Below are 27,329 nucleotides of genomic sequence, written 5' to 3' on the forward strand. Positions count from 1 at the left end.
ACATGTTTTTTTCTCATGAGAAAGTGTCACTCTAAGTGTCACACAGTTGGCAGTTAAATATCATTCGTAAGTCCACTAATACCATGGACATGTCACATATAACTAATCTGAAAACTAGGCAGCTAATATGCCTGTTCTGCACTCACATGGAATCCGTCTCCGGGTAAGTACCTTCCATTTCTAGTGCTTTGCAGCAGTTTTAAAATCTTCTTAGACTTTCTCGTTGCTCAAATGGGTGTAATTTCTGATATATATATATATATATATATATATATATATATATATTCACGATCCAAACTCCTGCCTATCGGATCTGGATTCCGACTTCAAACCAGGTACAGACCGCACACAAGCGCTTCAGATGATTGCAGAGGTGGTTTATTGACCCCTTGTCTCCAGCATGACGCGTTTCGGCTACGTCACTGTTGCCTTGTTCATATATATAGGTTTACCTCGTCTTCATTGCTTCATTTTGCACACGAAAAAGTGTCACTCACAGTCGCTGAAATGTCACTCATAATTGTACTAAAATTATGAAAATGTCACACATAGCAATCTGAAACCTTGGCAGCTATGGAACGAGGACCACAAATGAAGTGTCTTGCGCTGTAGAATCTGCTTTAGGAGGTTCACTGGTGTGTTTGTGAGGTATGAATGTCTCTGAATTTTCTGTCAAAGAAATGTACAAAGTTCTTGCAAATGCCGGTGATGCGCGTGCCTTGCAGAATGGATTCAGTTCTTATAGTTTACTGCAGAACTTAAGAAACTGAGAGTTGCTCAGCTTGCACGTCAACGAGAGCAGCTACTCTTCAATGTGTTCGCTATAATAAGACAACTCAGTCAGCCACTCGCCACGGTTTAAATAAAACGCGGCGGCCCTAATTGGACCTTGTTTCTGCTCGCAGTTGAGAGTTCCCTAAGCTGATTGGATGATTTCAGCAGTCGACGCCTATTGGGCTAGAGTGATTGTCATTACCGACCAGGGATTGGCTAGAGAAGTGAGGTTTGAACGACCGAGTGGGCGGGGTTAGCCGTTTGACGGGACAACAACGCTGGGCGACTGAAATGAGGCAGCAACAGGTAGATACTGACCCAGGGAAGTGGAAAAGCCTGTAACCGAGACAAACACACACCGGTTGTGTCGTGTCTTCGGGAGGCACACGATGGCCATGGAAAACCGGGCTTCCCGTCCTGTGCATCTGGACATCGAGCAGTGCTCGGCTGAGGGGCAGGATGAGCAGTGCCCGGTGCTGGAGCTCGGGCTCTTCGCACGGCCGCCTTTCGTGTGCTTTGACTGCGTGCGTCTTGGCACCTCGCGCACCGCGCTGCTGGCCATCGACAACCCCAATGCGGAACCGGTGGATGTGCGGGTGGAGCGTGTCCCGGAGGAGCGAGGCTTCAGCCTGGAAGAGCGCACGTTTGTGGTGCAGGTAAGAGCTCCCCATCGCAACGCCGGGCGGTGCCCTGCACTGACGCCCTCATCTCTTAACAGAGATGCCCTGCCGGATGCCTCTCATATCTCTGCCAGAGACCCTTACTTAACTCCTCTCTTCCACGCACTCTGTCATCGCTACTATTAGTTAGTTTTAGTGTTGATCCATGCTTGAAACGGTCCACAAAGTGATGATTGGGATGCTTGAATTAATCCATTCACTCTTTTTTTGTTGTTGTTTTTTTGTTCACTATGCCACCTCAGTTTGGACCCGGCCATATGCAAATCATGTTTCACACAATTTATTGTACCATGCCCATAAGTGACAGGTTTCTGTATGCTTAGATCTGGCACTGCTATGCTTACATTATGCCAAGATGTGGTATTTGCATTTTTCATGTTTTTACGGTTTCTTTCCACTTGCAAGGGGCAATATGTTGATGGACAATCTATTTGTTGTTTGCGCTTAGGCATGCCGTTTTTGTACTGTGATTAATTACAAGATTAAAATGGCAACTTAAAAATGCAGTACTAATAGAATCTGCTGTCTGAATTACTCGCACCAGCAGTTGGACAAACGGACCACTTTCAGCTCTTTGATGTCCTATGCCAGCTAACCCCCAGATTTTGGTGGCGACGCATAATTATCTGAAACAGTGTAAGAATGTGTTTAACACGATTATCACTTTCTTCGTACATAGCCAGAGAATGTATATTGATATGTTTTGGCAAAATTATGCCACTGTCTCTGGTGGCAAAGAAACTTCATAAATGATATTGTAAAGTGCAAGAAATTGGGTGATTAGTTGAGAGCAGCCAAACCCCCACTCAAAAAAATAAATACAATCCATGTCTGGGTGAGCCACAAAAGGCAATAAATAAATGTGATGAACCCCCTGGTATTTTGGCACAAAAGCCTTCAGGCTTAATTTGGAGGCAATGAGTAAAACAATTATGCAGCACACAAGCAGTAAAAAAATAAAACCCAAGACAAATTCCTAATCAATTTAGAAAATGGAGCTAATTTGAGTTAATAAAATGCCAAAATCCAATAGGTAGAACCAGGTAGATATATATATATATATATATATATATTTTTTTACCCATTTTTGTGGACGTTTATCATATAATACAGATTAGTACAATACTTCTGTCATTTTATGAATAATTGTTGCTCCACGTTTCAACTGCTAAGAGCAGTTTGATATTTTGTGCACTAATATGGTTAGTTCTAACAGTACTCCAAGGAAATCTAACAATTAACATACCCTACCCCTTCTGTCAAGTAATGATGAGTTTGATGTATATTGTCGTATTTGGGAGACCACACACAATCTCTAGTGAGGCAGTACAGTAAACTTTGGGTGGGGCTTATTGGAGAGATTGGGCCAGATGTGATGGGCTGGGATGCGTTTAAGCGGTTTCATTGTTAGCATGCGGGTCCTAGCTCATAAGTTGATTATATGACAGGTGTGTGCGTTCCAGGATGGCACACAGGTATCCCCTGATGATTTTGGGGGAGCAGGAGTGGGGGTCTCACTCCAATAGGTGAGCTTGAATCTCTGACGCAAAAGGAAGCTAAATCCCCATCTAGGTTGGCATTTCTCTGTCAGTCAGAGCATTTCTCCCACCCCCTACATATGGGTCTTTTCCGCAAGCCTCTGTATTCTTCCTGTCTCAGTGCTTTTTATTTTAAGTCAGCCTGGCATGCAAAATCATCAACAGTTCACTCCGACAAGGTTGCATTCCAGATTCCCTCAAAGTCGGCCAAGTCTCACCCATCTTTAAGAAACCAACAGCTGACCCCACGAATCTTAACAACTATCGTCCTATATCCAATATCCCTACCCTGGCCAAACTGCTTGAAAAATGCGTACACCACCAACTAACTAAACATATCGCTCACTTTGACCTCCTTGACAACCACCAATCAGGCTTCAGAGAGGGGCACAGCACGGAATCAGCCATGACTCACATTATTGATGATACACTTCAAATCCTGGACCAGAACGGCTCATGACTACTCATCCTGCTGGACCTATCCTCTGCATTTGATACGGTCAAACATGAGAGTTTGCTGGATCTGCTCGGACTGAGGATGGGTCTTTCAGGATCTGTGCTAAACTGGTTTATCTCCTTTCTTCATAACCGAACACAACAATTCAAGATTAACAACACTCTTTCCAACCCAGTTCCAGTAAGGCTGGTTGTCCCACAAGGATCCTCACTTTCCCAGACATTGTTCAACTTGTTCATTGAGCCGCTCACCAAAATTCTTCAAGCGACTAACGTGCAATATCATATGTACGCTGATGATAAACAACTGTATCTAACGATTAACACCTTAGAAGACATTAAACAGCTTAACTCCACACTCATGAACACACAAATATGGTTGGCAGAAAATCATCTCAAACTGAACGCTCTAAAGACTGAATTCCTCCTTATAGCCCCCCGCTAAAATCCCTTTGATGCAAAACTTAATCCAACATCTCACTGCACTTAACGTGCAACCAACTATTGTGGACTCAGCAAAATCACTGGGAATAACTCTGGACAGCAGTCTCAGCATGCAGAAACACGTCAGCAACGCAACAAAGGGAGCAAACTCCCAGTTAAACATTCTAAGGAGGTTGAAACCATTCTTACAAGTCAATGACTTCAAACAGGCTGTACAAGCGCTAGTTATCCCTCGTGTGGATTATGGTATTGTCTCTCTATGTGGCCTCCCAAAAACGACTACAGCCCCCCTTAGAGCATCAATAAACTCGGCAGCAAGACTCATCACCGGTTCGCCAAGAAGTTCCCACATCTCCCCTGACCTAAAATCCCTGAATTGGCTCCCGTTCGAAGCAAGAATTCAGCTAAAAATTGCTTGCATGACACATAAGCCCGTACACCACAAGGCACCCATTTATCTTGCACAGAAATTGACAATCTCTGGTGGCTCAAGGTCCACCAGGAGTGCAGATAACCTGCTTCTGAAACCTCAAACATTCAATAAAAAAAAACTTATAAACAAACCTTCTCGGGGATGGCGCCTAGGATTCGGAATATTCTTTCCCCTGAAACCTGATTGAATTCTTCTTTTGTATCTTTCAAAAAGGAAGTAAAAGCGATTCTCATGGCAACATTTATTTGACCACTCTTCCCGGCCCTGAACCTTTTTCATCCGAGACTCGCTGTCTATGTTCTTGGAACAACTCTGATTCCATGTTTTAGTATTGTTACGATTCTTTCTGTGTGTTTTTATTTTATTTATCCTATGCTTGTTCTCTATACTGTGTCTTGCTATTCATTTGTTATAATCATCTTTGTTCATTGTAAAGCGCGCTGATATCCGCAAGGATCTTGTTAGCGCTTTATACAACCTTCTAAATAAATAAACATTGGGTACCTGCGCTGGGAGGGACTAAACTCCAAAACGCTATCCATGACTGACTACAATCAGACGAGTTTCTTGGAGGGGTTACTGGTTTTGCATGTTTGTGGCTTGAATGTAATACTGTTCCTCAGTGTAGACCGGAAGACGAAATCTTAATTCTCAGAGGTAAAGCATAAAATGTTAAAGAATGCAGGTAATGGAATGAACCATGAGATACTACAGCAGACAACATGATTTATTTGTGTAATTGAAGCGAGATTTGTATTTGTGGTATTGTGAAAATTAAATTTTTCACTGTATTATGGTACATTTTATGTTTACCATTCCTTGGCTGAATCCGCTCTTCATATTTTTGTTTGAGTGCTCTAAGAATATTTGACCTACTTTTGCTAGATGTTTGGCAGGCATGGTTTTGTCGAAGGTCTGTGTTGGTATGTATGAGGCGTTTTGGAACCGTGGTAATTCTTTTTTTTTTTCTTTGTGATGTGATGCGGTGTGTATTTGTGACAGATTTGCTTCAGTATGGAGAATGCTAAATTGTAAATCTTTGCCAAGTGGTGGGCCAGCATTGATGGTGGTAGATGTCCAGTACAGAGGGGTAGGTGGTGGTTATTGGCCATTTGAAATACTACAGTTATAGAATGCACGATGAGGCTGTGGGGGACATAAGAGATATTTAGTCTACATGTATAAATCTACAGATATTGGAGATCTGTTTTATCATTGTATTCTTTGAGAGGACATCTAGGACTATTGTTTATAAAGCAGTAAAGTATCCCCTTCTGTACATTATAAGGATATTGCAAGTCACCTAGGAGTTCCGTAACCATGTAGAGGAGCGAGGAATGTATTCCAGGGGTTATTTTATCCCATATGATGCATGGTCACACCATCACCTTTCCCACAAACCACTTAAAACCTTGGTGTGTAGCACTTTCATATTAAAGAGCAAACACGTTTGCAAACATGAAGAATAAAGATAAAACATCTAGTGCAAAATTAAACGCATCACAAACCTGTTAGATATTTGTTGCAACCGGTATTGGAAACATTTCAATACAAGTCAGTTAAAATTAAAAGCTGCAGATGCTCAGAATGTTTAGAAACATGCAGAAATATTCTAGGTTTTCTCTATCTAAGGAAAGCAAAAAAATAAATATTCTATCTGCTTGTCATTGCTATGTTATAAGGAACTTCTAAAGCGCTTGTTCACCAACAGGTTTCATGGCGCTGGGAGCACTAGCAGCAGACACCAAATTTAAGCTCAAATCTACATTTATCCTGCCCCGAGTACCATACCAGTGGAAATCGCTGCTTCTGAGCAAGCGGTGTTTAACGACTGTAATGACTTGGTATTCTCCTATTTTTGGTGCCTCTGTCAGTTACCAGGCCACTCCTTACCACAACCCCTCTCAGGACTCATGAAAACACCACACTTTTAGAATACCTGCCTGAGAAAGGAATAACACTGAAGACTAGAAGTACTACAGATCTATAGCCATAGTTAGGAGGCCATATGTAAAGCAACACAATGCACCTCAGTACGAACAATGCCTTCCGGCGACCAAACACATACCTCCACTATGCTGGGGTGAAATACTTAGAATTTGGACTTCCCTGCTGGGAGCCGATTTCCCTCCCATATCAACAACTACCCGTAAGAGGGGAATCACCCATCCCTCTGTAGGCACTTGGTAAAAAAGGGGCCCGAGCTTCCCTCACAAGGAATATAGACCAATTATATGCTCTGGGGTTTCTTTATTACACAATGATAAAATAACAAAAGAAAGAAATACCTAAACATTACAGTAGACTTTCTTCACAATAGCAATTACTGACATATACATTTATGCTGAAAATTAACGAAAAAATTAGACATAAGTAATCATATAACAAGTGTCATTGAAACACCTCCCCAAGATCTTAGTCATCTTTTACTCGAAGAAATGCCCGTCTCTCTCTCTCCCTCTCTCCCTCTCTCTCTCTCTCTCCCCCTCTCCGGTCAGGTCAGGACTCTCTGTTCCACAGCCACGACTGCACCGTGATGTATCACCAGACCGCCAAAACCATCAGACCAGCACTTCTCATCTCACTGATTCTCTGCGTGTATAACTCTCGTAACTGCCCTCACAACTGACTTCGCAACTGACTCTCCCTCTCGGGCCTCTTTCTCTAATATAGAATGCAACCATCCATCAAAGCTTCTAGAAAGCTCAACCTACCTTTCCCACCAGATTCCTGTACCACTTCGCTTTTTTTTCTCCATTTTGTTACAGTCATGAAGGTGGAACTGTGCAGTTTCAGTGGTTATAAAATGTATCCTGGACACGGTCGGCGCTATGCCAGGATCGATGGAAAGGTTTTCCAGTTTTTGAATGCAAAATGCGAATCTGCGTTCCTCTCAAAGAGGAATCCTCGACAAATAAACTGGACTGTCCTCTACAGGCGGAAGCACAAGAAGGGGCAATCTGAAGAAATTCAGAAAAAACGTAGCCGCCGTGCTGTCAAGTTCCAACGGGCCATTACTGGTGCATCTTTGGGTGAAATAATGGCAAAGAGAAATCAAAAGCCAGAGGTGCGAAAAGCGCAGCGAGAACAGGCAATAAGGGCTGCAAAGAAGGCAAAAGCAGCAACAAAAAAAAACACCACATCCGCTGCAAAGGCGCCTTCAAAATCTGCACCCAAGCAAAAGTTTGATAAGCCTATGAAGACTCAAGCACCACGTGTTGGTGGAAAACGCTAATGGAACTTATATTTAAATCTAAATGATGCAACTGTAAATTGTACAGCCCCTTGGCTTGGTGTATGCCTTGGTGGAAAATAAGATTGCTGTTTACCTTTGGAATGTTGCATTGCCAGCTGAATAAAAACAACTTTCAATCAAACTGTACCACTTCGTACCATGAGAGCACAACAAGCAGCTGGCCAAGCGTTTTGCTATGACTCCGGCATCGAGTGAGCACATTCCTCTGATAAGAACCGGTCCTCTCTAGTTTAGAAGGGGTGAACAACAAGTCAGAATTAAAACCTAACCTCTTACCTAAAGAGGCTCGAAGAATAGCGACAGCTTAGAACATGGAGTCACTCGAGCATAGGCCTCTATGCCCGAAAAAGAGCAAAAGCGGCATACAGGGCGGCATAAGATCATGCCAAAGCAAGTAGGCAAGCCCTGCCATTAAGTGAGATAAAGTCGGAAACAGAAAGAGCATTGACAAACCCTGCTTTATAATCACACATACCCAAATAACAGGAAAATATACTGAGATGGTGATGGGCAAAGGTCATAATCAGTGCAATCGTTGAAAATACCTCGGTCTGTACAACGACCTAGAAGCCACCCATGAGGAACCAAAATTACAAGAACACTAGTGGAAAATATATGGAAAATAATTTGCTGCTGTAATGTAAATATCATTATAAAACCAGCTGACAAAGGCGGTGGCATTGTACTACAAGATAAGAGTGCCGAAGCCTACTGAAGGATACCAAATACTACAAACCGTTGGAACAAGATCCAAGTTCCTGTTTGAAAACCAGAATAATAAACATGGTGGAAGATGCGGAAAGCTTGGACCACATAAGCAAACTGGAAGCCCAATTTCTAACCACTACCACAGGCAAGATCCCATGCTTCTACAGAATTCCAAAGATTTATAAAAACAAAATTCCACCACCTGGCCGCCCGATCATTTCGGGCATCGGTTCATTGTTAGAACCCCTCTCACGATTTTGTGCTTTATTCCTTCAACCAATCGTACAGACCACAGCTACCTAGCTGAAGGACTCTAAGAACCCACTGGGACAAATCAAAACTCTCTCCCTCAACCCTGCAACATCTTTCCTGGTCAGTGTGGACATGAAGAGTTTATACACCAGTTTACCCAAAGATGAGAGTCTGGAAGTGTTGGAAATATCACTAAACTCCACAAATTGGGACTACAAGACCCTGAAATCTTTTGTCCTTAAATACGCAGAACTTGTGCTAAAACACAACTTCTTTGAATTTGAAGAAGACCTATTTTTGCAGACGTACTCTAAGTCTATGGGCAACACTTTTGCCCCCAGTGTAGCCGGGCTGTATGTCTTCAATTTAAAAAAAATCTACCTTTTTAACCCTAACACCATTCTCTTCAAATATGAGATTTTATAAAAGCTACATTGATGACATTTTCCTCATTTGGGAAGGCCCATAAGACTTGCTACAGACTTTTTTACATGGCTCAATTGTTGTGACCCAAGCCTTAAGTTCACTCAGTGTGAGGGGGAAAAAGCAGCACTTTCCTTGACCTGGACACAATGACTGCAAGTGGGAAGCTCGACACAAAAACTCATTTCAAGGCAACGGCAAAAAATTCTCTCCTTCATTACACAAGTCTCCATCCCAGAACGTTGAGAGAATATGCCAGATGGTCAATATCTGCAATTAAGTTGAAACTGCAGTGATCTGCAAGATTTCAAAGACCAAGAACAGTCCTTGACCACGAAACTAAAGGAACGTGGATACCCTGATAAGATTACCAACACGGCAAAGAAAAGGGCACACAACCAAAATAGAGACGGCCTGCTGGAACAAAAACAGGGGACATCATCCACAATCCCCTTGACATATGTCACCACCTATAATCCAGTGTCCAATCAAATCTCCCGTATTATACAAAAACATTGGAAGATATTGAACACCGGGAAATTTAATTGGGACAAGCCTCTTTTTTTTTTTCTTGCAAAAGTCTAAAAGACAGCCTGCTAGCAACACGCCCACAGCAACATATCAGGCAACCAAACACTGTATTAAATGCGGGGGTTCTTCCTAATGTGACTAGTAATTTCCCATCTGGAAGTTGCAGTGTATGCCATCTGACCAAGCCCACCAAGAGCTTGAATTTGGAACCAGGCTAAACATGGCACATACGAAAACATACAACTTGTAGCTCAATAAATGCCATTTACCTGATCACATGTCAGTGTGATTTGAGGTATGACAAGCCGCAAAATAAAGACCCGGATTTGCGAACACTGGAGTAACGTCTGATGCAATCGCAATACTAGGCAGATGACCAACCACTTTCTCCAAGTTGGACGGACCACCAATGACAGGGACTGGGTGGTAATAGAACAACTTGAGCCAAACACCACCAACATCCCAAACAGTCTTCTCGAGAAAGAACAGTAATGGATTTATGGTTTATCCACCCATACACATGGGCACAACAATAATATTCCATGGAATTGCCTTAATAAATACGTACAATTGATTTCATAACAACAACCTATTGCAAGTCGCAGTTATTCCGTGTTAATCACACCTATGTTTATTTAATATAAAAGCCGCTTCACAGATGTTCAGTTTATCCTCTCTGATGGCTGGATATTTACCCATTTACATCATAAACAAACTCGTTCCGAGGTAATTGCAACCCTGTCAAATTGGGGACACATACTAGCCTTTTCTCAAACTTGTAATTAACGTATGACGTCACGCGCACACCAACGTGTTGCGTCACGCGCTCACGTGTGGGCGTGAACCCCGCCCCTAAAGTTTCCTGCGGGACTCACCTTCAAAACAAAGCCGGTTTTCCCGCATCGGCATCCTCATGATCCCAAGGAGAACGGAGTAGGTGTGGCAGCGGGCTCTCTACCTTGATGAAGTAAAGTTTTCTTTCCAATTACAGAGCTCGGCAATTACCAGACTAAAAACGAGCTACGATATCGGTGCTGTGTGCCTCATTCGCATACCGAATTCTACCCGCTGATACTAAATGCTTTTTTGGGTTTCATTTGCTTCCTTAACAGTGTGTGACTAAAGGTGTGTGTTCCTCCTGGGATCTGAATATCTACGAGAATCGCGTAGCAAGTTTAATTATAAGACCGCATAACAGCATTATGTATGCACGCAAAAACAACACATGCACATATTGTAGCTGTCGCTGAAGCCATGTTGCATCATGCACAATGTCCTAGCCACTTGTAAATTTAAAAATACGAGTACCGTTCAGGGACATGTCACCAATCTGCCAACAAATATAGACATGCGTGCCCACAAAATAAAACATAATGCGTGATCTAGTACATACCGGATGTGTGTTGTATGTCTGCTGTATGAGTGTTGGCACACGTGATTGATCTACTCAATAAGTGCCCTTGGCCACCACACTTCTGGGTAAACGCTGGACTAGTGGATGTAAGAGCAAATGACACCAACCATGTTTTTAACTGTTTGTTATTTGTCCTTTTTACTTTTTCTTTTGTCTTACAGGTTTTATCCTAGCGGTGGGCCCATAAGTACGGTCTAACCACTGCATGCACAGCACACCTTAGCGTGTGTGCTGCAAAAAGATACACTTGGCTTATTTTTGCCTCTTTCACTATTTTTTCACTATTTAACACTACTTCACATTATTTTGGTCCTGTAGAAAGCCTCCACAATTTGTACAGATGCTGAAACATGTCAACCAGTAGGTTAATGAAGACCAATTATTCTTCTTCTTTTTATCCCTATCTTTTGTAATATATCCTGGGCCGCTGGGAATAAAAAATTGGTCACTAAGGAATCCCAGAGATATTTTTAATCTTACCACTTCACAACACACCACCCAAAAATCCAGCTCCGCTGTAATCAGGCGTTGTAGCACAGCTGGGTAGCATTTGGCTACCCAGTTGGGAACCCGACAATGAAGCATGCCTCCAACTAGGTTGGTGGGTGAGGGTTCTTCATACAAACCTAAGGGTTGCCCGGCACCATAGGTGTTAGAGTCGTCTGTAGTGGTTCGTCCATATTCATAAATGTTCATAAAATAAGCACCAGTATCTGGTCCTCGCTCTCTCCTTTGTTTTCTACATTGTGCTTAGTGTGTCATTGTTTGACTACTCTCAGATGACCAACAAGTTGCTTCTAAATTTGGTAGCTACGATGGAAATAGTAAAACAATGATATACTATGTATAATTGCATTGCATGATGGCCATTTGCTTTTACAATGTATTTATATTTTTCTGTTGTAAGCATATGCCAACCAAGATTATTAGGTGGCAGCATGTTTTCTTTTAATTTTCCATTTGCTTGCTGAGTTTGTGTTTCTGTTTTAGTGCAGCTTGATAAGTCAGTGGATGTTGGAATGAATCAGTGGGTGGGTGAACGGCTTTTTCAGTTCGAGTTTGAGAAACCGAGTGCATGTATGTTAACTTATTGAGTGCCTAAGTGCACAAGTGACTGGAAAGGCACTTTGTTATGAAGCAGACCTATTAGTTTTGCCAATGCTTGTTTTACTTCCCTTCTCTTTTGATAATAATGTTTTGTTATTTACATCCGATTGTTTTTTTTTCTTTCCTAGCCCATGGAGAAGAAGTTTATTTCCATAAGATGGACACCATTGGAAGAGGGTGGAGTCCGGGAGCTGCTCACCTTTGTCACCAGCGGCATTTTGAAACATAGGGTCGTTTTGCTAGGCAAGGCAGAACAACCAGTAAAGAAAAAGGTAAGCGTTATTTTCCCAATAGTAATTAAATTAGGATTTTTGTTTTTACATTTTTTAGCACATCCTTTCAAATTTAAATCTTTTTCCAACACTCGGGCAGATTACTACCCTTTTCCAAAATGTATAATCCTTGACAGTGCTCTAAAGTATAGAGATTTGCCCGATCCCGGTTCAGGCAACTCTTTCTGGCCCAGATCTGGGATCTGACCAACCAAGGGAAACATGCTAAATTTGTCCTGGTGTAATTTTTTTTCTGATGCCCACACATTGTCTGCATTCTATTTTGAGCAGCAACATGCAAGCGGTGAGAGGCTTTCTGACTTTTAGATTCCAGCTGTGCCCAACAAACCGACCTGATTTTAAAGGATACCAAATGTAATTTTCAAATCCATGGTGACTTATCTGCTTTATCACAGTACTTGATTAATTTATGGTGAAAAAAGCACTTGGATAGGTATGTGGTTGGCACAGAGTAATAGTAGTAGCCACAAGTTCCCTGAGATTAAACTCAAACGCTATCCATGACTGGAATGCAATCAGACTAGTTTCTTGGAGGGGTTACTGGTTTTGCAGGTTTGTGGATCGAAGGTAATACTGTTCCTCAATGTAGACCGGAAGACAAAATCTTAATTGTCGGAGGCAATGCATCAAATGTTGAAGAATGCGGGTAATGGAATGAACCTTGAGAGACTACAGTAGACAACATGATTTATTTCTATAATTAAAGCGAGATTTGTATTTGTGGTATTGTGAAAATTTAATATTTCACTGTTTTATGGTACATTTTATGTTTACCGTTCCTTGGCTGAATCCGCTCTTCATATTTTTGTTTGGGTGCTCTAAGATATTTAACCTACTTTTGCTAGATGTTTGGCAAGGAATGATTTTGTCGAAGGTCTGTCTGAAGATGGTGGTCTGTTTGAAGATGGTGTTGGTATCTATGAGGTGTTTTGGAACAGTGGTAATTCTTTTTTTCTTTGTGATTCGATGCTGTGTGTATTTGTGACAGATTTGATTCTGTATGGAGAATGCTAAATTGTAAATCTTTGCCAAGTGGTGTGCCAGCATTGATGGTGGTAGGTGTCCAGTACAGAGGCGTAGGTGGTGGTTATTGGTCTTTTGAAATACTACAGTTCTAGAATGCATGATGAGGCTGTGGGGGACATAAGAGATATTTAGTCTACATGTATAAATCTTCAGATATTGGAGGTCTGTTTTATCCTTGTATTCTTTGAGAGGTCATCTAGGACTATTGTTTATAAAGCAGTAAAGTATCCCCTTCTGTACATTATAAGGATATTGCAAGTCACCTCGGAGTTCCATAACCATGTAGAGGAACAAGGAATGTACTCCGGGGGGCACTTTATCCCATATGATACATGGTCACGCCATCACTTTTCCCACAAACCACATAAAACCTTGGTGCTTAGCACTTTCATATGAAAGAGCAAACGTTTGCAAACATGAAGAGTAAAAACAAAACGTCTAGTGCAAAATTAAACCCATCATAAACCTGTTTGATATTTGTTGCAAACCGGTATTGTAAACATTTCAATACAAATCAGTTAAAAAAAAAAGCTGCAAATGCTCAGAATGTTTAGAAACATGCAGAAAGATTCTAGGTTTTCTCTGTCTAAGGAAAGTAAAAAAATAAACATTCTCTCTGCTTGTCATTGCTATGTTATAAGGCTATGTGTACTTGTTCACCAACAGGTTTCATGGCGCTGGAAGCACTAGCAGCAGAGCATTTTAAGTTATTCAAATAGAACCGAAGAAAGAAAAGCAACATTCTGTTTTTGTTGCTCTAAACAGCTGCTTCAGTAATGCTCTGTGACTGGACCTGCCTTTGACCTCGGCTTTTGGCTCTCGTAGCAGGCATTTTGATGTCAAACTCGACTGTAATAACTCATAATAGTCCAGTTCTGATGTCTTTTCTTTATAATTGCCAACTGGATGGGTCACTAGTTGCAGATTAGAAAGAAATTATAGACTGCTGTTTATACAGGTATTACAGAATCCCATGTATTAAAAGTGATAGAACAATAATTACAGCATTGTTTTTTTGTTTACAAGATAACTACGAACAACAGTTTTGATTCCGCTATGCGTGTGCCTTGAATTGGGTTTATTAGACTTGGTACTGATGTTTGAAGCAAAGCGTGCTTTCTGAGCTGAAACATCAATATTTGTTGAGGTGAGATTTGAAGTAGTAAACCTTGTGTTCTATAAAAAGAACATGCAGCTATGATTTGGGAAAAACGACTAGTATAAATTTAAGTCGATCATATATTGCTGTATTAAAGCTTAGGACTAAGTCGGCCTTTAGTTCAATTGATATGGATTTTTTTAAATAAAATGTATGGCAAAAAAATCCTCAAACCATTTTTGAAGTTGAGGAATCTATGGCTTTGTATGCTTGAATATATTTTTTTATGGGCATCACCAGATGATGAAACGTGTGTGGTCTCGTGACTGTTTCTTAAAGCCACAGTCTGCTCCAGAAGGTCAATGATTTCAGATTAATTTCAGTGTATCGTTGAATCAGTACTTGACTCTGTTGTAATTTTGGTTTTAGTCATCCCATCCTGTTTTTATCATTAATATCCTAAACCTGATGATTTGACTTGCATGTTTTAACAACTTGTATGTATACTATTGTTATTTTTGCACATGTCTTTCATGCTTTTATGGCTGTTCAGAGCTGAATAAAGAGAATTATGATTCTGATATGGATTTTTGTTTAATGTTTTTTCAGAAGAGCCTTTGGGAGGCTATAAAAAAGAAAAGTAGTTCAGCGCCATTAAATTCTGCGAGGCCTAAGAAAAGGGACTCTAACATGAAAAAAGTTACTCAAACTAAGAGTGTTTCTGAGAAGAACAACTATAAAGGCATTGAAAGGGTTAGGAGCCCATTGCAGTCATGTGAAAACATAGCAGTGGCTGAAGGCATAAAATCTCTAAAACTGATTACCCCCAAAAAAGTTGAGAACAAAATGTCTTCATCCCCCATCAGACTTCAAAGAAAAGAACGTTATGCAGTTACTGATGCCTCAGATATACTAAGAAGCTCAACTACGTATTCTGTTCTTTGTGCGGATACGTACTGTGAATCCTTGCAAGGGGTTACGGCTTCGTCCAGTGTTCATAAAGAATTTCATTTTGTTGAAGAGGCTGCAGCTGACAGTGAGGTAGAGCAGAGATTATCCATATCACCCATTAATCCTATTGATCGGGACTCTCGAGTGACTTGTACTCCTGGTTCTTTGAAGAGGTCAACAACTTACTCTGTCCTTGGCTCATCTGGGTATCGAGGATCATTTCAAACAACCACAACTGCCACCATTCTGCAAGATGATTTTAATTTCAATGTGGAAAAAACTGTTACTCCTCAAGCCTTCCTCAATGGTTTGATGAATGAAACCCCAGATAGAGGGCCACTTAGTTGTGGAAATAGACCAGTTTTTACCCCGGATCAGAAGGCTTTTTTCCCAACTCCCCTTAGTCAACGCAAATTTTTAAGTCCAGACTCATTTGTTAATGACAGTTACCAGCCTGAAGATGATGTTGGATCCCCAGAAATTGTTCCTATTCTGTCTCCAGATCAGTTTGTAAGGGAAAATATTTCTTCAATAAAGTCTTCCCTAAATCCACAGGAATATGAATCCTTGCTGTTGTCTTTCCAGTCCTCTAGTCTGAATATTTCACTGTCATCGTTTTCAAGCTCCCCACCTTCAGGACAACCATGTGTAGCTGAAGAACAAAAGAAAGTATTACCTCGTGTATCTGTATGTGAGGAATCTGATTTGTCTAACTTTACTTTAGATGAGTTTAAACCACTGCCATCAAGATTAACCTTTTTTATTAAGCCACAACAAGAGTGTAACAGTTTGGAAATTGTCCAGCACAAAAGGGGTCAAGTTAATTCTGAGACTGTTGTCAAAAGTAAACCTGATGGTGGAGATGAGAACAGCAAGAAGGCGAATACCCCTCCAAAGGCTAGACGATGTCTTAAAAGCTCAATGGCAAACTATGAAGGCATTGCTCAAGAAAAAAGAAAGAGCGTCCGGTTTCTGGAACTTCCTGTTATTGATGTGGCCACTTGTTCAACAAATGTCCTAGAAGCAGACCTCTCAAGTCCTGATCCTCTTAGACCAAGTTTGGTTTGCAGAAAAAGAAAAAGCGTAGAACTAATAGAAAATGTTATTGCTAAAGTCTCAACAAATGAGCATCCAGAATTAACAAGACCTGAGCGAAGGCTAGCACCTCTTATGAAAGTAAAGCAAGCCAGTATGCAAAAAGGAAATGTTACAAGACACAGAAGTGAAGATCTGAAAAACCAAAGAAAGAAAGCGGGTAAGAATTTCACTTAATTTGACTTTCAATGCTACTTGCATAAAAATAATGTTTCGTTTTTAATCCTGGAAATGTAACTTTTTCATAAAACCTATTTTAAGATGTTGGTGTATGATTGTAAATGTCTTTCATAGATGATGTTCAGTATTTTTATGGCAATTAAGTCTATCATAATTTTGTTTTGTATACAAGTATGCTTTCTCTTTGCTGATGTGAGGATTGTAATGTTAACCAGGTTAAGTAACTATAACCTGAACGCATAAGGGTGCATCATACTTTTTATCTTTTTGATGTGTCTGCTTCATTGTTGTCCCTGTAATTAAGTGGTACCCCCATTACATCCAAAGAGAAACTCTTATCTCAAGTTAATTTGTGCTCTTTGGAGGAAGACTAGGCTTAGCGCGTAGGGCTGGATTACTTCTTTTGAGGAGTAAGTGGCTGGTATCCACCCACTTTCTGCACTTTTTGTCACTCTTCTGAGAGTAGTATGAAAAAAAGTTTTTGGATATTTATATGAACAAAGTCATTGCTTGTCTGTTTGACATGCACAGCGAGAAATTGACACTACTGATCTTCAAAGGTATTCTTCACTCTGGAAGAGTTAAATGAAGTGATAGATGCTTATAGGATATACATCAAGCAACTGGAGTTACAATAATTTATTTCTTCCTCTTTAAAACCTAATCTGTTCAGTTATGCTTTTAAAACATTTTATTCCCTGACCAAGAATTCTTCATGACTGAACTGCTGTATCCTGCTTGGCTCAGATCATTGAGATGTGCTTCTGTTTGGTACCTCCTGTCCAGTTTCTCTCATTCAGAATCATTGCAATTGTTAATAATTTATAGGTGTGGCACTTAGTGCAGCTTTCAGAGTAAAGTTGAGTTAATATGTTAACACTCCCAGTGGATCATAAGTGGTGTGTGTTACGTTTAGGGTTTTGTATTGGTGCCTATTGCTTGAAGGCCCACACAATGCTAAAAATGTCAGGATATTGATGTAAGACACATGTACAAATAGAATGATCAACTGTTCACAATAGCAGCTCAAGAACGGTTGCAGGTAAATTTACAGCACCCTGTATTGTTCCCATTTGAAGGAGCACCACTTCCAGTGCTAACTATCTAAAGAACGCCCTAAGACTTAAAAATACAACAAAATGAGTGCGAAGCACACTTACTTGGCAGTCTAGTTAGTTTTAGCCAAACTATAAAGTCTCAAGAGTACAACTAATATGCTGCATATCTATTAGTTCATTTTGACCTTTAACATCACGGACATATGTTTAAAGTACTCCAATATTATTAAATATTAGTTTAAAGCTGCACCATGCTATGTTACAGAAGTACTACGTCTCCAGTTTGGAGAATTAGATGTGGTAAAACTTAGATTAAACGGTGTGTGCTACTTCTATTATGTTTTTACTTATGTTGCCTTTTCTGTCCCTTCATGTTGTGCTCTTGATACTTTTCAGTTTGTATTGGTATATGTAATGTATATGGTTTTTGTTATTGTCTGTATATTTTTAACAGTCCTGAAGAAGTCCCAACATTTAGGGACAAAAGAAGTTGGCTGTGTCCATGTTGCACTATTCAAGCAAGAAATAAAGATCAAGGGCCAGATGTAGGTAATTTTATTTTACCACTTCCTAAATACCGAATCATACCGATTCGGTATTTAAGAAGTGGTAAAATAGAGGGGGGGAGATGTAGGTATTTCTGAATCGGTAAATACTGAATCGTTAAGATTCGGTATTTACCGATTCTGTAAATACCGATTCGGTAATGCCCATTCATTCCTATGGGCATTGAAGCCCATAAGAATTAATGGGCATTACCAAATCGGTATTTACAGATTCGGTAAATACCGATTTCAGCAAGGGTGCACAGGCTGTCACTTTGACACCCTCTAGCACCCCAAATACAGGCATGTGTGCCATGTGACACACAGACATGCCCTTAGGCCATGTGACACACAGACATGCCCTAAGGGCATGTCTGTGTGTCACATAGCACAGGTGTGCATGCACACCTGTATTCGGTATTTTACCACCCAATTGGATTGGGTGGTAAAATACCGAATTCTGAAGGCCTGTAGCACTGTAAACAGTGCTACCTACATCTGGGTTTTACCGAATCGGTAAAATTACCGATTCGGTATTTTACAGATTCGGTAAATTTACCGAATCTGTAAAATATTGTCCCCTACATCTCGAAAACCAATTACCGGTCGGTAACGGCCGAATTTGGCCGTTACCGACCGGTAATTGGCGACCTACATCCGGCCCTAAACATTTTAATTAAATCTGTCTGTGGCATCTTGATCTATTAATTGAAATTGTGTGTATTTTTTAACACTGAATTGTTGGAAGATACTAGACTTCTCTTTTGTCTAAAACCAACTAGACTTCCATTTAACTGTGCTTCTATCCCATGTTGTATGATCAACTGTGTCAAGGGCTACAGAGAGAAAGTAAGAGTTGCTGTATTGAAGTTGAGTTTTGTACACGATTATATAATAATGCACCATGATTTGAAACTGGATTGGTTATGCAGAAGGTGATCTTGCATTTTGGATGGCAACTGCTTTTCCAGTTACCTTGAGAAATAGCGGGACCGGGTTAGGTTGGTAATTAGAAGGGTAGCATTTTTCTCCCCCAGTAACTGGGGGCAATCTTCTATTGTGTATGCATTTGGGAACATTTCTTCAAGGAGTCAATTATGTTGTTTAGTTTTTCTCTTTATTTCAATATTTTTTTTTTCTCTTTTGCATTTTTCTAACTATAGAAAAATGGATGCAAAAATCCAATTACTTCAAAGCTAATTTTTTTAAAAAGTATTCTGCAAATCAGTGGTACTAAAACTCATGCATAGCATGACCGCAAACCTTTGAGGGATAGAAAAATGAGTGAGGGGAGTGTAGAAGATAAGCGTTATAGCACTAGACTGTAAAGAATATTAATATAGTGGAATCCTGACACTTTGATGCTATATCCGAAGTACTTCAAGGGGCATTAATTAATGTATTGTGGAACAATCTTCCATTCTCCCTTAGACAGTGCGCCAATCACCTTATTTTCAGGAAAAGACTAAAAACAGTGTTGTTCCAATATTAGTGCTTCTGTCTCCGACTTAACATCTTTCTTACAGCTGTCTGGCGCGGAGATACTCCTTCGGGAATTATTCCAGCGCGGTATAAACCTACAAATAAACAAATAAATGCAGAATAAAATCATTAAGCATCTCCTTCCATCCGTGTCTTACATTACTATGTAGAGTGCTGGTGTCCCACTTAACAATGGGTAGAAAGCAGAGGCGTACACTAGCAGGAATATAAACCAAAATCAATATAATAAGGAGCATACACTTTTTATCTGATACTGTTCAAACATGTTGATGATAACCTTTCTAGTGTTTAGCCCTGTATATAATAAAACCAAATATTGAAACAAATTGTGCCATTGATTGTTCAATTTATGTACCATTCCCTCACAGTAGCCAACTTTTATCAATCCAGTGTTGTATTACTCCAAAATGTCTGTGTATAAAAGTGACATAGTGTTCTTTTTGTGGGCACTGTGATTGTGGTAGCCAGCCTTCTATGATGATGAACCATCCATACATTTTGCCAGTATGTAGCAAGCTTTGTTAGGAAACACAAATTGTGAATTGGATCACATCTCATGCATTGCACCTCCAAGAGTTATTGTGTGGGAGTAGTCTTGCCCTGTGCAATCTGACAACCCACTTGGCCGGACCATCTGTTTAACACTCTGTATGCTATTGAGCCTTTATAAGTATCATAGCCCCTATATTTCTTGGAGCCAGACTGATATTGGAAGGCGAAACTTAGTCACCTACCTTGCAATGCTGCCAACCGCGATGCTCACCTACTCTCTTTAACTTTGCATACTCTACACCAAAGAGATGGGTCTCTTGAAGGAGAACAATGTCTGCATGTTTGGAGTGTTGGAGACCTACTTTAGGGCCTGCTAAGAGGAGATGGGATAAAGGATCTGGATTTGAGCTGCATCTGGTCTTTATTTATGTAGAAGGTACAAGCTCCGAAGAGTAAAGTACATTTGTGGATTCTGATTTACAATTTATGGGAGCTACACTCCTACTCTATTTTGGGTACTCTTCTACTCTATTTTGGGATAGGGTTCTTCCCCAGGGCAGCCTATATGTATAGTCATAAGGACCAAATTCTCTGTATTGGAAGAATGGGTAGGTCATTGTTTTATCGAATATGAGTGTATATTGCATGTACTACATAGGCAATAAAGCATAGGTGTTTGGTTTATTGGGGAGAAGTCCACCAGAATGGTCAGGCGGTACCACCAAGAACAAATAGTATTTTACAAGTAAAGGTGGAGCAGGTGCACTAGGAAACGAGTATCTTTAATAAAATGTCCAGGAATTTAACCATGTTTTCAAGTGGGAAAATTGAAAAAAGTAAGAGGTAGAATTCTACATATAATAGATCAGTGAACAGAAGCTGTAACATATGCTTACCTCCATGGTAGACATGGGCACAAGGCATCAGTCTGCACTTACGGGTGTTTATTTCAAGTAAGTGATGCACATGTTCATTGGACGTTCAAGTACCTTCCTTTGTCCCACTGTAGAAGCCTTCAGTGGGGATCCAGATTTGCTTCTCTGAAGCCAGCTTTTCTACTGTTTGAGACAAACTCTATCAGAACTCCATCGAGTGGTTACTTGTCTCTAAATAGTCCCTTTTAGCAATTCTTTGATAGCAGTGTTGAGTAGCAGAACAAAGGGAATGGTTTCTGTTTGGCACTATCACTACTTTCATGTCTGAGTTTTCCATAGTGTCTGGGGAAATCCTCTAGCTCATTCGTATCATCCTACTCTGTGGGCATCCCTTTCAGTATGATAATCATACCTGCAGGGTTCTAAAATCCAATTTGAATATCTTTCTGACTAAACCTAGCTTTGAAGGCCGGAAGTTTCTTAATTTGTCCTACTTCTGCAGAGTAGTTGACTACTGTTAACATTGGATAACCGTTCATATCAAAATATATCTCCACTGTTTAGCAGCTTGTAGAATGTTCATAACATGTTAGTGGCAGAATAGGCACACTACTACTGCGTGTGTGAATTGTTATGGTTTGGAGGTGTACAGATCATATTTGATGTACGCTCTGGAAATAAGAACTCTGGGTTCAGTGACGGTGAGTCCTGTTAAAAATGGGATCAGATCAGTCAGAAAATGTAGGATAATGCTGCCTTCAGGTTTTTCCGTTATCCAATTGAGTTGTATGTCTCGCCTGGAACGACTTTACTGGTCAGCGAGATTCCTTCTGAGAGACCTCCCGTCTTGGCTTCAGTCCAGTAGGGCCTCCTTGTCCAAAGATCACTCAGTGCAGATGGAGTGGACTTTAGATGACATATCATTTAGTATATTGTCCAGTTTGATGGCAGAGAGCTCCTTTGTCAGTACATCGAACATTGTTGTAGTGATTGTGTTTGGTGTGGATTTGAAGCCGGTGAGACCTGTGGTAAATAAACATTAATTGTCTGGACAAACTTGTGGGTGACATGGTCCCAGCCTATTAAGGTTTATCTAAGAATAAGCACCAAATGAGTCCACTTTTTTGCCAGGTCTCTTAGTTTGTCAGATGCATAGTCTTATTTCTTTAATCCAAAATTTCACTGTCCAATTTAAGTTGCGATAGGCCCCTATGTTTCTTTTCACATTTGAATTTGAGTTGATTGTAGTCTGCTTTTTCTCAGGGACCACCCGCTTATGTATACTACTTTGCCCAAGTTTGGAAGCAAACCAGCATCCTACTACTTTTCTGGTAGTGGGTGATCGGCATGGTTATTCTGTGGTAGTGTGAAGAGAGTCTAGACTAGTGCAGTCACACAGCAAAAGCAACATCCAAGTCCAAAAAGAGTTCAGACACTTTGTTGGGCCAACTCACCTTCATCGATGGAGTCTACCATAAATAATAGTGTTAATGGCCCAACCTCGCGTCGGAAGACCAGGTCAGGCAGAGCCACCAGATATATTCGTATCAGTCGTATCATCAACATGAGACTTCATCCTTGACTTCCAGGCTGTCCGTATTATGTATCCAACTTATTCCTGCAGGTCTATCACCCTTGACTCCTCCAAACACTGTTTCCGAGGTCTACAGATGCTGTAAGGGCTATTACAGTGCACTGCTTGCATTCACATCCCCATAGCGGGTACACTCCTCCTCTGTGGTGAAGTCCCGGTGCTGGAACTGGACTACATCCCGCTGTACTGTGAATGGTAACGGATTCATGCCACAGCTTCATCCAACAGATCCCATTAGTGATATAGTGTGCCATCGGCCACCAGGGCACTGCACAGGATGCAGCCCTAGCCCGGTAAGATAGCTGGACAGGAGCAACTTCACTGACCTTGTCAGTGATCTGCTTCCCTTCCTGCACAGTTCTGTCTGATTGCTGACCCTGCAGGCTCACTGAACCCTCCCTCACTGGTTGGTGGTTCAAGGCCCTCCTCCACCTGCAGGCTCCCGCCTGCACTCATCCCTGGTGGGCTAGTTGGGAGCCACTTTGCTCTGCTTCTGGTCTGCCTTCTGCCCATTTTCTTTCTGCCTCTTTGCCTCTTTTTTTGCTTTTTCACTCTTTTCTTGACTGTTTTCACTTTTGCCCGTTTTCACTTTTTTCCCCTCGCTTTGCGCCATGCCCCTGCCGCCTTCCTAGCGTGGTTTCCTGCTTCCCGCCTCCCAGCTGTTCATCCCTCCTCCTCACACTTATTGACAGCCATGCAGCAGGAGCACTGCTGACACACCAAAGGCAAGCCTTTCCACGCCACAGGCTCTCGTTCTCGGACCTTCCACCGATACAATGCCAGTTACCTCCTCACCCTCAATATCAGACGTCATGCTGCCTGCCACCTCGCATCACTGAAGGACAACCAAGGACTTTTTTCCTGCTTAAACTGCAGCTTCACTCTCGCCACTTCCACACTCCAGCTCCGTTCGCTGCCAAGCAAACCCACAGCACACATGACCGGCTCCGCTGTATCCTCTTCAGCACGCGTTCCCTCCACAGACACGCCACAGAAATCTGGGACCTATTTGAATCCTTCTCCCCGACATGGCCTTCCTCATGGAAACCTGGCCGTACCCCGGCTCAGACCCGGACATCGCCATTCGCGAAGACTACAATATTGCTAACAAGGATCGTACCAACCAACCCACAGGAGGAACCGCCATCGTCCACAAGGACTCCCGGTGCCTGACCTTCCACTCGGGCGACCCCACGGCAACCATTAACACCTCCACTTTCTGGTCCACACCAACCCAAACACCATCTTCCGTTGGACCCTCGTCTACAGAGCTCCTGACCCCCGCTCTTCACGCATGCCATCATCGACTTCATCACACCCAAGCTTCTCGCATCCACCGACTCCTACTTGGCGACCTCAATTTCCCCCTCGACAACCCCAACAACCAGAGTCCCCTCCCGACTCATGCAGCTGGACACCCGCTCAGCCCCATTTTCTCCACCAGCGAAAATGTCACCTACAGCCACACTTCCGAACTCCTGTGGACCGACCACCACTGTATGCACTTTGCCTTCACCAAACTCCCCGTACACCAACGCACCCACCAGCCCCATCTTTTGCAACTGGAACAAGGTCACCAATGAACATCTCACCGCCTCCCTCGGCTCAACCATACTGCAGACCTCCATAGACATGCTGGCGCCCCTCAAGACCGCACCCTAGAAGCAACACTTCAAGAAAACCAGCTTGTTCACTTCCGCCCTACATGAGTCCAGACGCACCTGTAGCTAGCTTGAGAAGAGATGGAGGAACACGAAACCTTGGAAACTCATGCAGCTTTCAAAGCCCCTACCTTTGCACACCACACCCTCCTCAAAGGCGAAAAGAAAATGGCCTTCAATTTAGAATCAACACAAACACACACAACATCAAAGAGCTCTTGCCCCAGTATTGGAACTTTCATAGATTCCCATGCTTTTGTATCATTCCCCGTCGTCGGAATGGGAGTCTCGGTAATAACAAAATACCATAGAGTAGGTACAAAAGAGAGAGGAAAGGCCTAGGCCTCATTCCCTTTTGTAGCATATCAGCCTCTTTTTGTAAAAGAGACCAAATATTAGGCGTCAGCCAATCAGAAGAGCCTCGCCCCTGGAACCTTCCTGAAGGAATCTCAGAGCCTCAGATTTTCTACCGCACGTTGTGCTAGGGAGTTTCCATTGAGCTCTGCTCTATTTTTCAACTCTTTCAAGTAGATTTCTACAGTTTTTTCTTCAGGATTTCTTCAGTTCTACTTAAGAAATCTCTCCTTTTCATCAGGATGTCTGAGGTTGAGAAAAAGAAAGCTCTTTTCAAGCCCTGTTCCACCTGTGGGAAGAAGAGGCTGTTTGTGGAGGACAAACACAAGGATTGCATTTACTGCCTTTATCCGGACCACAAGGCAGAAGACTGCAAAATTTGCCGCACTCTCTCCACCAAGACCTTGAGAGATCGTGCTGGAAGGCTGCTTACATGGCTACAGAGGCAAAAGGAGAGGAAACATGGAGTTTCCAGTGATGAGGAGGAATCGTCTTCATTTGCTTCCTCAAAAAGGTCAGTGAAAAGGGGTAGAGGTTCCCCATCTTCCTCTGTTGGGCGCCCCTCAAAGGCTTCAAAACAGACCCCCTGAGAGCTGGGGTTCAGGAAGCTCCCCCCACCGCAGTGGGAAGGATAAGGCAGAACTGGTTTCGCCTCCAAAGGGTGAGAAGAAAGACCCAGCCTTCAAGAAACCCTCATCACATTCTTCTGAGAGGAGTTCTAAGTCCTCTACGACTAAGACATCGTCGACGGTGGGTCCTTCGACGAAGAAAACGAAGCCCAAAATTCAATTGGTCCCGTCGACGGGCTCGTCGACGGGAGAATCGTCGAAGACGTCGTCGACGACTTCCTTACCATCGACGACGAAGAAGACATCATCGTCGACGGCAGTGACGACGACGGCGTCGTCGACGGTATCGACGACGGCGTCGTCGACGGTATCGACGACGGTGGTGTCGTCGACGAGTGCATCGACGACGACAACAATATCTACTACGTCGGCGGGCTCGTCGACGGCGGTGTCGACGACGACATCTGTGATTCCAATATCGTCGAATATCTCCGGCTTCGACTGAACCATCGACGATACTGTCTACGGAGAGACGAGTGACGATTTCTTTGACGAGGATCACTCCGGAGATTACATCCCCAGGAAAAGTGACCAATTTACCTCCAACTTTGTTGTTGGATCAAGAGGAGTCTGAAGAAGACGGACAGGATGCTTATGATTATGCCAGTAGCCCGTCTCAGCTACTGATCAAGAGACTGATTCGGATAGGGCATATGACCAAGGAGAATATCATCAAGTGGCCCACTCTAAGGGCTATGTGCCACAGGCCATGGTTTCGGTACCTACCACATTCCTGCATGACCTCCACAGGATGCTGCAGGACTATAAATCGAAAGCGGAAAGACCAACACCACGTAGGTCTACTCCTTCGACACCAGTCAGGAACCCCTCATCTGTAGTCCCTTTGGTACCTCCGACACGGACGCCACCTCAACCTCAGCGGCTGACACCTCAGGCTCCATCAGAGCCAGCCGATCAGCTAGAGGGGGATGACGATGATGATGTCTCATCTGATGGTAACCAAGACTCGGATCAGGATAGGGATGAATATGACGACTACATCATCCCGGACCAAGCTTCACCTCATCAGGACTTGGTAGATTCGCCTCCTGCTGACATCGGCAGTTTTCACCAACTGATGGAACGTGCAGCAGGGAGATTTAAGCTGGCACTGCCCGCGGAAACCACTGAATGTTTCTTATATGACTTCAAGGAAACACATCGCAAAACAACAAGATCGATTCCAATTGTTGATCATTTGTGGGATGAAGGTTTAAAAGCTATGAAGAACCCAGCGACGGTGGTCCCTGTGCTACCGCGTCTGGATAAAAAATATAAAGCACCAGATGATGGACCAGCAGCGTTGACGGGCCATCCAAAACCTGACTCTGTCATCTCACAAGCAGCACAGAGGAGGTTGCGGAACCCTTCGGCTCCGTTAACGGCCCCTCCTGATAAGGATGGGCGACGACTTGATAACACGGGCAAGCGGTTTTCATCGATGGCTAGCCTACTAATACGTGCCTCCAATGCTTTGGCGATATTAGGACGATATGATCGCCAATTATGGTGCGATGTGGCCCCATACCTTGAACTCCTTCCACCGGAGTCACGGGTGGAAGCGAAGAAGACTTTACAGGAGGGTGAGGCGGTCTCCATGGAAATTATAGACTGTGCCATGGACATCGCGACAACGTCTTTTCGGACGTTAGCAGGAGCGGCAGTGTTGAGACGCCAAGGGTGGCTGAAGGCGACTTGGTTTAGACCGGAGATTCAGAACAAGGCCCTTGACCTGCCCTTCGATGGCGAAGCCCTATTCGGGAAATTGATAGATGATACTCTTCAAGAGATCAAAAAAGACACGGAAACAGCCAGATCTCTAGGTACCCTCCAGTATCGCAAATCTCCCTTCAGCGGTTCGAGAGGCAGAGGAGGTGGTTATAGAGGTTCATACCAACAACAACCACAACGCTATCCTTCGACCAGCTCTGGATACCAGCAAAATCGCCAGTCATACC

General features: G+C 42.4%; 1 protein-coding gene and 1 pseudogene across 1 annotated transcript in view; both read left to right on the plus strand.

The window, feature by feature from the left end:
• Positions 1-1,007: 1,007 nt before the first annotated feature.
• ASPM (assembly factor for spindle microtubules) overlaps positions 1,008-27,329 on the plus strand; it is a 453,390-nt gene continuing 427,068 nt past the window's right edge. The window contains exons 1-3 of the mRNA XM_078644067.1: positions 1,008-1,430; positions 12,145-12,288; positions 15,044-16,640. Of these exons, the coding sequence (XP_078500193.1) occupies positions 1,164-1,430; positions 12,145-12,288; positions 15,044-16,640 (2,008 nt within the window). The 5' untranslated portion in view covers positions 1,008-1,163. The remainder of the gene's footprint in view (positions 1,431-12,144; positions 12,289-15,043; positions 16,641-27,329) is intronic.
• Positions 7,076-7,575, plus strand: LOC144755293 (large ribosomal subunit protein eL24 pseudogene; annotated as a pseudogene).

The sequence above is a fragment of the Lissotriton helveticus genome, chromosome 1_1 (genome assembly GCF_964261635.1).
Source record: "Lissotriton helveticus chromosome 1_1, aLisHel1.1, whole genome shotgun sequence".
Lineage (NCBI taxonomy): Eukaryota > Metazoa > Chordata > Amphibia > Caudata > Salamandridae > Lissotriton > Lissotriton helveticus.